At 39.6% G+C, this 15,365-nt stretch overlaps 1 protein-coding gene and 1 long non-coding RNA gene across 3 annotated transcripts in view; one reads left to right on the forward strand and one right to left on the reverse strand.

The window, feature by feature from the left end:
• LOC115948720 overlaps nt 1-7,859 on the forward strand; it is a 12,578-nt gene extending 4,719 nt beyond the window's left edge. The window contains exons 3-5 of one of the 2 annotated variants that reach the window (XR_004082508.1): nt 5,243-5,409; nt 6,096-6,266; nt 7,623-7,859. This is a non-coding gene — a long non-coding RNA (uncharacterized LOC115948720). Of the gene's footprint in view, nt 1-5,242; nt 5,410-6,095; nt 6,972-7,622 lie in introns of those variants that run through there. The other variant, XR_004082507.1, reaches the window with a different exon arrangement.
• Nucleotides 7,860-9,180: 1,321 nt separating this feature from the next.
• PRRG4 (proline rich and Gla domain 4) lies at nt 9,181-14,800 on the reverse strand. Its single transcript, XM_031063215.1, has 4 exons — nt 14,695-14,800; nt 11,439-11,602; nt 10,045-10,093; nt 9,181-9,320 (listed from the first exon to the last, which is right to left on the reverse strand). The coding sequence occupies exons 1-4, from the start codon at nt 14,798-14,800 to the stop codon at nt 9,181-9,183; spliced, it is 459 nt and encodes a 152-aa protein (XP_030919075.1).
• Nucleotides 14,801-15,365: the final 565 nt, after the last annotated feature.

Here is a 15,365-nt window from a genome sequence, read left to right on the forward strand (position 1 = left end):
CAGCAGCTCCCTGTCCTTGCTGTGCTGGATGCAGAGCTCCCCCTGGGATCTCCCCTGAGCAGAGCAGAGCAGAGCAGAGGGACAGGATCCCCTCTGAGCCTGGTGCTCTGCTCTGGGCTCCCTCAGCAGCTCCCTGTCCTTGCTGTGCTGGATGCAGAGCTCCCCCTGGGATCTCCCCCGAGCAGAGCAGAGCAGAGCAGAGCAGAGGGGCAGGATCCCCTCCCCAGCTGCTCTCAGGCTGCTTTGGGTGCAGCCCAGGCTGGGATTGGCTTTCTGGGCTCCAGCTGCACACTGCTGGGCCATGCCCAGCCTCTCACCCACGTGCACCCCCAGCCCTTCTCCCCAGGGCTGCTCTGGATCTGCTCATCCCCAGCCTGGACTGGTACCAGGGGCTGCCCTGGCCCAGGGGCAGCACCAGCCTTGGCCTTGTTAAACCACAGGAGATTTCCATGGGCCACTTCTTGAGCTTGTCCAGGTCCCTCTGGATGGCATCCTGTCCTTCAGGGGTGTCACCTGCACCACTGAAAGATGGGATGTACAAGACTGGCTGTCACTGTTAGGTCAGACGTGACATAGACACAGGTGATCAGGATCCAAGAAGAAAAAGTTTTTATTTGTGTTCTCCAGCTTATATACTCTTAACAAAGCGTGATCTTAAGTAATTTGCTACATCACAATAACGTATTATATTAATTGGTGCAAAGCAATTAGCATCAATATAATTGGCAAAAGTTTTGCAGAAATTTAATAAGACATATATACACAACTACTTATGCACGTAGTCTAGCTTACAAAAATTTTCATGTATCTTTTCTGTCAAAATAGGACACAAAATAAAATGACATGCACGCTGGAACTTCCAAGGTTAAAAAGAAGGGAAGTTTATTTCCTGACTCCAACATTTATAGACTTTCAAAAGTGACAGTGGATTGGAGGATGAAAGTGCCACCTCTCCAATGACACTGGACAAACCAACAGTCCATCAAATTTTTCCTCCTCCAGAAAAGAATGTAAAACAATAATTATTTACAGAAAGGTGTGTAAGAAACTTCATTACAAGAATATAAACATCAGAATGCTTAGAAAAACTTAGAAAAACAGGGTGACACTTTTCTAATCTGTTTCCATGCTGACAGCCTTGTCTTCTTCTTTGCTATGGATACACTGGAAAATGATCAATTGTTTTTTCTTCCTTTAACTCGGCTTTGTCTGCAGGCCAGCTGTCAAGCCCACCCATAACTGGCTCTGCAGAAGAATGATGTGGTATGTCACAGCTTTAATGGTGCCACGGGTGTCAGAGCACCAGGCCAGCACCACTGGGGGCCCTTGTGCTTGGGGCAGCATGTGGTGCCTGTGCTTTTGGCTTCCTTTTCACTGCAGGTACAACAAACCTGGCTCTATGCTGTTTTTCCAATGTCTCTCTATCCCCAGGGCCTTCTTTCACAGAGAGCATTGCTCCTGTACTTTGCTTTTCCATAACAGATGATGCCTGGTTTTGGTCTTGTCCTTGCTCTTCCGTTGCGTTTTTGTGCCAAAATATTTTTTCTTCCTTTAAGAGGCTTTCAGCTAAACCTGTAAACTGGGCTTTGCAGCAAAATTCTTTGTGTGCTTTAGGGCAGTTTTTGGTGGACTGAAAAGAATCATGGAAGAATAGTCAGATGCACATGCTGGGTCAGCAGCTTCACCTGTTGTTGATGGAAGAAAGCAGTTAAGGGCAGAAGGTGCAGTTAATAGTGTAAGTCTGAGATTACAGCTTGGTTGTTGCAAGTGGACAAAAAGGATTGTATTTCAGCACATAATAGTACTTTATTTTAGAGCTATCACAGTATCCTAAATAGTTTGCTAACATACACAAACACTTTAGTGCTTAGCTTTCAGTGGCTAAGCATGTGTCAACAAAAGCTTTAGAAATAAATTTAATGAATAGCCTTGTGCTGAGAGAATGAATCTTCACAATTGTTTGGAAACAGTGTTTTGGAGACTTGAGGACATTCTTTTTCAAAAACGAATGTTTCAAAGATAAAACAATCAAATAACTTGAATGTACCTAATCAGAGGAAGTTTGAAGAAGTCCAGGCCAAAACTGAATTGGGTCTGATGTATCAACACATTGCGAAAAGGGCACAAAATGGGATTTCTGCAGCATGTGTTTCTGTTGAGCACTGTTGGACAGCTACACATCCTGGATGCAGCACCTTTGTGCAGGCTCTGGCTGCTGCCAGCCTGTGGGTGAGTAGATCAGATAGGCAGTAATAACATGAGTTTTGGTCAGGCTTGTTATTAATCACTGACTGCGTTGTTTGTTGTTGTAATTGGGATTCTGACCAAAGCAGAAAATTGCAGTTGCTTTAACAGATTAGATTTTGCATTTAATTTGGCATGTGGCCTCTTTAAACATAAAGCTAGGCATTAAGATATGTGTGAATAGGGAAGAGAGTGCTGCCTTACAAAGAACACATTCTGTCTTGGAACCTCACAGCAAATCCTCTCCTTTGAATTTCTTCACTTACATTGCTCTATGCATTTATTTGAAAACTCGAGTATATATACAAACAAATGAAGCAAAACCTTCAGAATTCATTTTATTGAGCTAAAGTTGATCTATGAAAGCTTGACTTCTGACACGACAAAAGATGATGGAGCTGGTGGAAAGCTCACTGCAGCAATGAGGAGAAAGATCTTGTTTCCTTCTTGTTCCCAGTCCTTCTCCTGGTCATGTGCTTCCACTCCTTCCAAGATGCCACCACTGCACTTGTGTTGCCTCAAATCACCCAGTCCTGAGAAAGCTGTCTATGTTTTCACTGGATGATTTATGAAAGGATCTAGTAAGGACCAGGACTGATATAAGGTAAGTGGGAGAAATGTGCAATGACATTGCACACAGGAGAAAAGAAACCCTAAATAAAACCTTTGATCTTGAACAAACTCATATTTTTAATACGGCGTGTTTTATTTTAACTCTTACTAGAAGATATTTTCCTTTGTATGATATCAGTGCTGGGTGATCTTAGAGATACTTGCTGATCATGAGAGAAATTAAACTGAAGCTTGAACTCTACTGAGCAATCAGAGGTGTTTCTTGTTTCTTAAAAGAAGTAGGCACTGCTTCAGAAATTAAAACGAGGCCATTTCAAAACTTAGGTTTAACTGCACCAGTTTCTAGATTGAAATAGTTTTTCAGATGCTTTGAAGTCTGTCTGCTCCCTTTAGAATTTGAGGCTCCCAGAATGTAGGCAGCAAGATGCCTGCATCTGATGGCCCTTACAGTTTCAGTGCTTCAGTAGTCTGGGTGCTATGGAAAAGCACCTAGTGTTACCAACCATAGCATGGAAGAAAGTGCTACCAACTCTATTTAAAAGAAATCAAAAGGCTTGTCAGAGGTTTTTTTCATTTTTTAATCATAGGCTAAATTAGCATTTTCTCTTTTGCCGTGCTTAATTTATATAAACATTTATTTGGAAATTGTTTTACAAAAGAATACAGAGACTAGCAGAGCTTAAAATATTGCTGCCCCTCACCCAAAATATGACAGCACTTGAAATCAAAGTTAGAATTAAATATAGCCAGTGACAAGTGCATTCAAAATGTTCTGACAGATGAGTAGAAGGAAATATGTTCATAAGATGAAGTAATTGTTTATACAGTTCAGAAATGACTGGAAATAGTCAAAAATAGCTAAATAAAGAGCAGGTTATTTGAGAAGATCTGCTTAAGATTTTTGAGAGGAAAACACATGCAAGTTCTGTATTGTGGAAATGATAGTGATAAATTTGTAGTGACAGGAATTAATTGAAAGATGTTTACGGTATGGAAAGACCATGCTTGAAGTGTTTGAAAATGGCTTTTAATCCTTCCTGTTCTCTATACCACATGGAACAAGCAAGGATAGCAGCAGTAAAACCTCTGTTGGCATGAGAGACTGTGGATAGAAAAGTTTGGTTTGTTGCTTGTTTTTGGGGTTTTTTTTATTACTTTGATGCTTTTTCTAAAGCTAGAAAGAGGGTTACTAAGCTGCAGATAATAAATTAATCTTATTCACAGCTGATAATCTGAGGAATGATAAGGAATTTTGCTATGCTTTTCAGATTTCAAATATAACTTTTAAGGGCAGATCAGACCGAAACATTCCAGTTAATAGAATATTATTAACTCATCATTATAACAATAGAATACTCTGAACTGGGTTTGGCAACAGCATTGTGGTAAAGCACTTGGCAGAGCATTATACTTTTTATTACCTGAAGTGATCGGTTATCTCATTTTTTCTCCAATCTTGGTTCAACTGCAGCCAATAAAAACCTTGACAGGACCAGAATCAAATGCTTCAGAGCTCACATTTTCATCAGCTGTGGTGAGGAAATGAACTTTCACGTGGGACTTTGGTTTTGCTGTTCCAATGAATTCACAAAAACCCCAACAACCCCCCAGCCCATAAATGCATAATTGATAGATCACATAGCAGACTTTCTTATTGCAGCAGTAAGCAGGTTCAGGGATTTATTTTTCAACTGACACAGCTGGAGATCACTTTCCTGCCCCTTATTATTTGCCCTAATTAATAAACTGTCTTTTTTTGTAAAAGGTTACATGCTGTAATCTTCTGTGATGCTGAAAAGGCTGTTCTGGAAAATTGTTCAAGCCAATGGCTAACAGCACTTATAGTGACACGTTTAAAACAGTATTTGTGTTAACCAGTGTTTTGTTTAGACAGTTCTGTTCTCAAGTCTCATGGTAGATCTCTGTTAAATCACTTAAAATCCACTGTCTTTCCTAAAAGTCCTGGAAAGAAACACCAACATCAAAACACTGACAGTTCACATCTCTATACAAGTTAAGTTAACTTGCTGCTGCTTTGCTCCTCAAAAATCTTCCTCCTCCTCTTCTTACTTAATCACAAAATGCTTTGGATTGGAAGGGACCTTAAAGATCATCCAGTTCCAGGCACCCTGCCATGGGCAGGGACACCTTCCACAGGACCAGGTTGTTCCAAGCCCCATCCAACCTGGCCTGGGACATTTCCAGGGATCCAGGGGCAGCCACAGCTCCTTCACAGGGCAGCACCACCCTCACAGTAAAGGATTTTTTCCCAATATCCAATCTAACCTTGGTCTCTGTCAGGGTCATTTGCTGCTTTATGTATTCTAATAGCAACTCCGTTTTCAAAAGAAGCTACATGTAAAATTTGCAAGCGTGGCAAAATAAATGAATTTAAATTTTAATCTAAATTCATAACTCCCCACAGTCTGTCTCATGTGGATTGTTCCTCTGTTGACCCCGTTGAATCATGATTTCTAAAAAGAGACAAGATACAAGGTAAGAGTGGGCCAGGAGTCAGTGCATGAAAGAAGGAGAACAAACTCAACCCAGACAAGTGCCATTCAAAGGAATTCTGTCCCTCTACAAGGAGAGGTAAGTTTACACTGTATTCAACTAAATTTCAAACTTTGCTCCTTCTTTGCAAAAGGCAGGATGTGTCTCCCAAATTATCATGCTATGTGCCACCAGTGTTTGAATGTCTGTCCCTGCACATTCTCAGGGTCTAAGGTGCAGACTCCTGGAGTAAATTTGAGTGTTTACTCTACTGAAAGGGCACTTTACTGCCCAAAGCACTACAGCATTGATGTTTAACAGTTACACCTTCTTGAGTTTTTTTTTATTTATTATAAGACGAGATTTTTCTTGCATTGGATGGAATCAGCTGGAAATAATTTGTAGGAGCAGTAGAAAAATCAAATTTCCAGTGATTGAATGGGATTCTGTACGATTTCTGTAGTGGATTTAAAATTTGGCTTTGCCAGATGTCTGTAGTGACATTAAAGAATCTCTGAATGGTCACAAGCCCTGTGAAATCCCTTTCCTTTGCAGTGCTCCTGGCAGTTCCATAAATCAATAATTTCTGAGTCCCAGGAAAAATCTAAGTAAAAGTGTGCCCTAGAGCTCAAAATACACATTAACAAAATTGAAAAATTGTTAGCTAAATGAAAGGGAAATATGGGAGAATGTTTTTGCAAGCTTATGATTGCATAGCTTGTTGTAACCTTGTATTTTGATTATCAACAGTGACCTCACACAATTCATTTATTTCGGTCTTACAGAACTTCAAGAACTTCAAAATGCTGTCACAAGTAGGGCAAAAGTGAATTGAAACATGCCAACATGGGGATTCCTCCATCTCTCAACAAAGAAAAGAAGCTAGAGAGAGATTGTGACTCACCAAAAGCCAAATTGGATGGTGAAGTTTTCTAAACAGGAACACCAATGGCAATGTTAGCAACTGCATTGTATTTGTTTTTCAAAGGGCAAGACTTCATTGTGCAGCACTCTCAGTGTACCCCCTTTACATTCCAAGATTTGAAGTGTTTCCATCATTACAAAGACATTTACAGATTGAAAATCTCAATTTTCTGCATCTTGCTCAACAACACTGTAGCTTCCAGTATGTTAAAACCAATAAGATTCAGTGAAATAGTTCATATTCATTTCAACCCTTAATCCTTTAACTTATATTATAAAGTGGATTGTAGGCACCAAATTGAAATAGAATTTGCTGTTGTCAGCTTTGAATCAATGAGGGGGGAAAAAGGGTGGGTTTGTTTCATTTTAAAAAATTCTTTAATTGTGTGTGCCTTAACTGTACAGCCACTGTCAAAAAGCCTGACATGTTTCCTGTGAGACCCTCTGCTCTGGCTTCCTATGCTGAGGAGGGGACACAAGTCATGGGCAGCAATTTGCTCAGCAAGATCTATAGGCTGCATAATGCTCGGGGTTGATATTTTAATAAGATGTAAAATTCATGGTGGCTACAGCTGTAGGTACAGAAACTGTCTTGACACAGAGAACCAATAACTCCCAGGAGTTCTTGGCTCTTGATTTTTGATCTAATATGATGTTTCATTCTGCTTAAAAGTATCATTTTGTCATCCCTGTAGTGCAAGACACGCTTATTAAAGTGCTTCTGGGAGGTAGGTCAGGCTTGGGTTTGAAAGTTAAATGTTTCTCTCTACATTTCAGCCTTTGAGCTATGAAAGAAACATTAGTTGTGAAACTTGGGTAGCTTTTTAAAAAGGGACAAATCTCTGGCTCTTTGCTCAACATCCACTGGCCCACAGTATTCTATTTTCTCTCTTTGACCTGGTAGTTACTGTTCAACATCAAAACAATTTGATGCAAGTGTACTTTGCCTGAATTGGCTGTGTGCCACATAATGAATCCTTCCTTTTGATGCAAAATTATGATCATAAAAATACAACCAAGTAAGTCATGTGACCAGCAATGTCTAAACCAAACCACTAGCAGTACTATATATATAAATATATATACATATATTTGACAGATCAAGCCATGAAATAATTTTTGCACTTAAGTCTATTACAAGAATGAATAGAAAATTCACCCAGCAAAAAAGTGAATATGTCAAACAACAAAGTAGAATTCTTATGGTGGTTTAAAATATTGTCACAAAAAATAGCTAGTGTCAATATGAGCAATTAAAATACTGTTCTTTCTGAAGAAAAAGAAGATGAAACTATTAATGAAACGTCAGTAGTTTGATGGGATGGCTCATAAGGAAGAGGGCAGCAGTACAAGACTTGCTCTTTCTGCATTCTCTCCTCTTGACACAGTGCCTTTGTGCAAAGAACAGTCCTGCAGCCTTTGTGCCAGGTGCCCTCTTTTCCCAAACGGGAACTTCACTCCTCCCTCGTTATCCAGAAGATCTTCCACATTTCTGTAAATCATCTTGCAATATGCAAGGTAAGCACGCACTTTTTTCAAAAGCATGTTATGTTCCAGCAACCCGCCCTGAGCCCAGCAGCACGTTTGTGCCTAGGGGCCAGGGAGGGACATGGACTTTCTAAAGAGCCGAGGGTGCCTGGGGGGCCCTGGGTAAGGGGGTGGGGGCACGGCGTGCTGGCCATCAGAGGTCACTGCCTGCTCATAGGTGGGCAGCTCCGAGTCGTCGGGAAGGGGGTTCAAGGAGAACTCCTCGTGCCTCCTGAAGATGTTGGCTGAATTCCTTCTTCTGCTCCTCACATAACCCACGTACCTAAACAAAGGGAACAGTGGGTAAGTGGAAAGTTCTGCTTTAAAGGGAAGCAAGAAGATGGAGTATTGTGTTTGTGGGATGCCCCGATGAAGGAAGGAATGATGAATCTGACTCCGTGTTCTCAGAAGGCTAATTTATTATTTTATGATACTATATTTTATTAAAGAATGCTATACTAAACTATGCTAAAAATACACAAAGGATACTTACAGAATGCTAAAAAGATAATCATGAAAACTTGTGACTCTTTCCAGAGTCCTGACACAGCTTGGCCCTGGTTGGCCAAAGAGTGAAAACAACTCACAGCAGAATCCAATGGAACAATCACCTGTGGGTAAACAATCTCCAAACTCATTCCACATGTGAGCACAACACAGGAAAAGCAAATGAGATAAGAATTGTTTTCCTTTTTCTCCGAGGCTTCTCAGCTTTCCAGGAGAGAAATCCTGGGTGGATTTTTCAGAGAATGTGAATGCCACAATTAAGTCTTAAGCATAAAATAAACAATACCCCAAACAACCCAAAAAAAAACCCCACAAGAGAAAAAACATGCCTTCGGTGATCACAAAGACCAGAAGCCAAATACTCTCTCCAAACCACAGGGTAAGAACAGCTCAGTGATGTGAAATTTATAGGCAAGAGGAAGCACAGACTCCTTTTATATTCCTTTCAAGATTAGGACAAAGGAGCGTTCAGGAGTAGAGACTTGGTAAAAAAGCATTTCCTCCAAACTGCTTCATCATCTACTACCACAACTACTTCACATCTGAGGTAGAGCACATGCCATGAGAGCATACAGCTTATTTGAAAGCACCAACAGAACATGTTAGACTTCCCATTGCAGGCCCCCACCTACTAAAATTATTCCATCGTCTTAGTAAGAATATTTTGAAATGAAGAAAGGCAAAAAAAAAAAGGCAAACCCAAAGGTTTGGGCGTGCAATATTGTTTTATGTTTTTGTGTTATTAACTACTGTTGGTGCTCACTTAACTTTGCTTCTAGGCAAGTAAGAACTAGAACTTCCACTGGATTTTCTGAGAATACAATAGTTAGGCCAACCCACAGTCATTTTTAAATGCCACTCTTAAGCAAGAGTTTGTTTTGTGTGTGTTTGGTTTTTAAGCAGTGAAATTCCTTACCCTGGTGGTTGCCTTGATTTGCATCTCTTCTTGCAGCAGTAGAAGATAATCAGTGCAATTATAACCAAGAGCACTCCAGCAGCAACCAGGCTGATGAGCAGTCCTGTGACATTGATCTTCTGTAGTGCCTCATCACCTGGAGAGAAAACACTGGTGATTTTCATTGTGTTCTTCCCATCTACCCAGCCTGCAGTGTTCACTGTAAAATACTACTTTTGCACTGCTGTTAGGCTGCTCCTTCCACAAATGTCTCACTTGCTGTAAGAAGCTGTAAATCCGAGCAACACAACCCAAGAGAATCATTCACAGTCAACTTAAAGCAAAAGGGAGTTGATGCCCCCTTTTCTCTGCATGAAACTGTTGAGATGCCTGTCTTCCAAAGCCTTCCAAAGACTCCTTCATGTGCTTGTGATCTTGATCAGGTCCAACTGACCATTTTTATTAAAATAAAATTATTAAATTAATTAAAAGTAATTAATTAATTATTAAATTTATTAAAAATATCTGGCATCAGACTACTCTGAGCCTAAATCAGGCTGTTATGTATTACTATGAAAGAATTAGGGGGGAGAAAAAACAAAACCAAACCACAGGAGCAGCCACAGAATTACAGCAAAATTTACCAATTGTATAATAAAGGAATGGTCAAGGAAATTACCTACAGACCTATAATGGATCCCACTTTAAGATGCTTCAGTTTTATCATATCAGAAAATTAAATATATTTGTACAGTTCACAGTGATCTTTAGTAAAAAGATAATTTCTGATTTCCTTAACTGATTGCATGATCTATTAAGAATGTACTATTATAACAACCAAAAATATTGCAATATAACAAAAAAGTAAAAAGATGACTTACCTAACTTTATTTTAGGGCCTTTAGTTGAATAGTCTTTCCAAAACTCCATCTATAAAACCCAAAAAGAATCAGATTTATACGAGATACATAAGTTACAGGCCTATTGACTAATATTTAATATGGTACCTTGGGCAGAATTTAACAGTGGCATAAACAGAAATAACTCCTGCTGAGGGGTTGTATTTACTCATCCCATGGTATTTTTCTTCTACAACTTTGCATTAAAATTTCTCAGATCCCAGTTGGTAAAAGAAAAAAGTGCATTTAACTGTACAGTGTTACCTCATATTTCTGCCAGATTACAATAGAAATTAGGGTATATTCTGACACCAAAAAATGCTTACAATTATTTTTTGCAAATCCCTAAAAACAGTATTTGAGGCAAAGTTAAATTCCTAAAATTCCAACATTTGAATTCACACAGCTAGGAAAAATAGTGGGATTCATTTAAGAGAAGAACTTTAATGTTTTATGACCATTGGTCATTAAATGTGCTAAGTTATAATTTTCACTTTTGCCACCAAGCAAAGGACTCCAGCAAGATTTCAATTTAGCAATTTGACTTTTTTCTTAGGAAATTGTTATCAATGGCAAGCTAGCACTTCCACCTTTAGAACAGAGGTGAATTCCTCACTCTTTCTGCAGAGCACACCTAGAACCACAAAAAGATTCTTGCTGCTTGTGCAACAACCAGTCTTCAGACAATCCTCACATTCCTTTACTGAGCTGAAGGGTTTCTCATTGTTTCTTTTTATATCTATATATGTTTATCTACCAGGTTTCTTCTCAGCCACGTCTAGGTGGGGAGGTAGAATGTGGTGCCACAGGAATACTCAGCAGTAGCTGAACTGCAGCTTTGCTCCACACTGGCCTCTTACAAAACACTTCTGAGCATGACACAAGGAGGCAATCAGCCAATTAATGCATTTATAGTTAATAATGTGAAACATTTAAACGGGATGCTGAGAAGTTACTAAAAAATCCAGAAGTCTGAAAAATCTAGGATTAGCCACAAGTGGGACTTCTGAAGCTTAATTTCTATTTGTTTGCAGAATTAAAGGCAACATCTAAAGTCTTTAAGACAATATTCATATATTAAGACAACATTCATATATTAAGGCATTATTCATATATTAAGACATTATTCAACATATTCAAGTGCATTCACTGTGTATCTAAAGCAAGAACCCCATGTAATTGGGATATCTGCTTTTAGAACAAAATAAGTAGTCATCTCTCAGTGCTGTGTTATAGGAGCTACAGTATTTGTGCACAATAATTTATGTTACAATAATTTGTGTACAGAAATTTACCTTACAATAATTTGTGTACAAAAATACGGTTATTTAGCCAATAACCTCCCTCATTAAATTAAATTCAATTTAAACTGCTACCGTTTTATCAGGGTCTTCAAAAATTTCTCTTGCTTCTTCATAATTGCAGACTTCTTCATAGCATTCCCTTTCCAGGTTATCATCTGTGAATGCTTCAAAATCAAATCTGTTGTTCAGAAGATGTCGTCCAATGAATAAATTGGCCTCCCTTGCAGATGTGAACACTAATGAAAAAAAAAGAAAAGTTGATTTAAAACAAGTTAGGAAGGCTAAATTTGGTATTTTTAAAGAATGCCAAAGATTTTAAAGGAGCAAGTTGGGATAATTTCTTTCCCTAGCATCTCTCAGCTACATACAAGGGAAAGATCAAAGCCTCCTCCTAAAATTTCTTCTTCACTACTATATTTTCTAACTATGTAACATAAAATAAATGTATTTGCCTTTCTCATAAGCCATCTCAGCTATTCCTTATCCAGGCCAAGAGAATTTGGTTGTCATGAGAACTGTTGGTCAAGTTTTGGTGTGACCCCTGGTGGGATGTGAGCAGCAGTTTTTACTGGAGCTCTTAAGAACAAAGAAACTGTCACATAAAGCAAAATTCAGCCAGATGCAAAGTAAGCAACACCCTGACCTAGTGGGGGAAGGAGACAAGGGTGGGGGAAGGGAAAAACCAAATATACATTTATCAATATTCAGCTATCTGTGAGTTCCAAATTCTATTTACAGAATTTAGTTTTTGAATCACATCAGCAGACTCCTAGTCATTCTACAATTGTTCTCTTTTCACAGTCGTGGCAGCAAACTTGATGTAAAGGTGCCTTATTGCCAAGTTTATTTGTTTTAAATTTGTCCATGATATGAATTTTACTGACAACATGCATTTCTGAATACTTCTGAAAAGAAGAGATTCTCTTCTTTTGTGTTCCATGAGGCCTCATGGATTAAGTGGTGAGGTGAGATTCCAGAACAGTGAGTGAAATTATAGAAGGCTTTGGAATACAGGAATGTATTTCCTCATTAGGCATTTTCCATAGTCAAGTTTTAGCCTGCTCTTGCTACAGTTTCTTATAAAAAAAAAAATAAGGCAAAACCAAATTTCTAGTGAAAGCCTAATCCATGTCCACAAAATTCAGGCTCTTTGGTTGAGCAAAATGACTTGAGGATTATTTTTGCAAGTGTAATGCAGAAACAGCATTGTTACATACCAAGCAGGATGGCTGAAAAAGGAGATGAGATCCAGGATAAAGTTATTCAGCTACAAATTAGCTGTGTGTTCTTGTTAGCCTGTTTGGCAGGATTATCACATTGCTCTGGAATTTTCACCCTAAGAGTCACTGTTAGATCTTGCAGTGCTATCTCATAACACTTTGCTCTCTGAAAGCTGGGAAAACTGCAGCATAACTTTCATATGGGTTATGTCTTTAAGCATATCAATGAATATTTAAGGAATATGACAGCATATATTTATATAATTCGCACACTGTTACACTGTGTACTGAAGTAGCTACACATGTGCACATGCATTTGGTTTTGTTATTCTAAAGCAATTGCGAGAAAATCCAAGCTTAAAATATTTATACTATACCTAAAGAGTAACCAGAGAAAAGGACTTAACAAAAACAAAACAAACAAAAACCCAAACAAAAACAAAAGCCAAACCCACAAGAGGAAAGGGAAAATGTTTCAGTGCAAATTACAAAAGTAAATTCAGTCTTCTACAGCAGAGATCTTCAGTTTTGCTCAGTCGTGTTTCACTCTTTACCATGCAAGTAGTATTAGCTGTCCTTTGAATTAACTTAGAGAACTCATGCATTTTGTTTAAAATGGAATGTATAATCAAACTGCCTGGAGCCTAGAACCCTCAATTCCCAGGGGTACATGGCCCACTTTTTCTTTTTTTTAAGAATTTTTATCCATTTATCTGCACTTTTTTCACTTTGTCACATATCTCCACCTCCAACTTACTTGCTACCTGGTGATTAAAACAGTATTTGAAGAATGAAACAGATGGATTTGAATTGAGCCCCAAATGTGAGGGACCTGGATGCAGTTCTGCAGTCCTTGTTTCAAGAAAATGATCCAGGCAGTTTTAGGATGCCCAGCATTTAATTATTTAATTAAAAATGCAACCACACAATACTCTCAGTGAAGCAGCTCTGTGCTGAAGGGGGACTTCTCAATGCAGGTACCCCATACCTTTGGCAACTTTCTTGCTAAATTATTGGATTTTTTATATATATATATTCCAATATTTTATTGATATTAATACTATTGGATATTATAATATTAATACTATTGGATATTATAATATTAATATTATATTGATATTAATTGGATACTTCTCTCTCCAACTCTGTCTTTAAAGGAGGAGTGGCCTGGGCCTATTGTGAGGAGAGAGGTCTCACAGGAGCTCACAGGGAAGGGGCAGCCTGATGTTTTTATGCCCAGAGCAAGATGGATTTTAACAAATCATCTGTCACAAGCATTTTTCTGCTAGCCATGGTTTCTGCTCCTCATACTGCTCTGAAGGAGCCTCCTGCTCCATGTGATGACTTTTTAAAATCTGTCTTAAGGTTTCAGCAGTCCTTGTCCACTGAGAAGACTCGACAGCTAAGCTAGAAATTTCTTTTTGAAGCCCTTAAAATGCTAACCATCAAATGCCTTTGCTTCGTAGTGCTTGAGTCTCTGAGGGGAATTGATTTGTTTTGATATGAGCTCCTCCCCACTTCTCTGCCTCCCTCCACAGGGAAGAACTGAAAAAGCAGCACTAAGCTTATATTTCCAGGTGTTGTAAGGGAGCCTGGCATTGAGAGCAAATATCAATTTCAAAAAACCAACCAAATAAACCCTTTCAAACACAAAGCAATTTCAGATATACAAGTACAACTGTGATCTGCTCAAATAGTACCATAACAATACTGTCTTAACACAGGTTTCAAACTTTTTGAATTTTGATGTTACTTTAAGGATTCTGTTTGTATCAACCACAATAATCCCAGAGGGCTGGGAAAACTTCACTTGTCCCAATCTGCACTTACTACAAGATCTGATAAATACTTGATATTAACACCAAAGTCAATTATGGCTTATTTCAGTAAGAGGTATTAAAATAATTTGAAATTAAGCATAAAGCAGCGTAATTTTATCATAAAGTAAAAAACAAAAAACCAAACAAACAGAACACCAAAAAAAAAAAAAAAAACCAAAATCGAAACAACAGCAACCAAAACAACAATAACCAAACCATTAAAGAAGCCAGCAAAGCAAAGTTAGAAACAATTTTGGAAAGCACAAAGTCACGTTAAAAGTAAGTTACCATCTTTCCATTCCGGTTGCTGCAAGTTCTTTAATCTGCCGGGGCAGTGAGGAAACGCGAGCACCGTCACCTGCAGCTGACACAGCACCACCAAAACCGCGATCATGGCCGGCATCTGTCAGACAGAAACTAACGTGAGCTAAGCAGGAACGACAGCGCAACCCTCTGAAGTGTCAGCGCTGAACCCTGAGTGAATCCTGACTCTGAAGTCATCCAGCGCAAGCACCTACACGCAGCCGGGGCTAATGGCTCCTGGAAGAGACACCGACCCGAACAGGTCCTGCCTGTCTCTTGCGGAGCTCCCGTTGTGTAACACCCGCACATGTCACCGCTCTGGCCGCCTCCTGCTCTCCTCTCCGGGCCCAACAGAGCGGCGGCCCCCGGGGAAGGGTGCCCCGGGTGGGCTCTGACCCACAGAGCCTTTGCTGCCGGGGAGGTAACAAAATCCCCCCGACGGGAACGGGTACAAAGGCCGTTTTGTCAGAGGCGTGAAATAAACCCGTAACTGTGCACGGAGCCACCCGACACGGGTAACAACAGCATCGCCGCCCGAGGCGGGGACGTGCCACGGCCACTGGGGCCACGGCCGGGCTGGGGACAGCCTTTCCCCTGGGGCCCGGGCAGAGCGCTCTGCCTGCCCCGGGACAGAAGCAGCAGCCAGCGCCGCCCTA

The sequence above is a fragment of the Geospiza fortis genome, unplaced genomic scaffold, assembly GCF_000277835.1.
Source record: "Geospiza fortis unplaced genomic scaffold, GeoFor_1.0 scaffold196, whole genome shotgun sequence".
Taxonomy (NCBI): Eukaryota; Metazoa; Chordata; class Aves; order Passeriformes; family Thraupidae; genus Geospiza; species Geospiza fortis.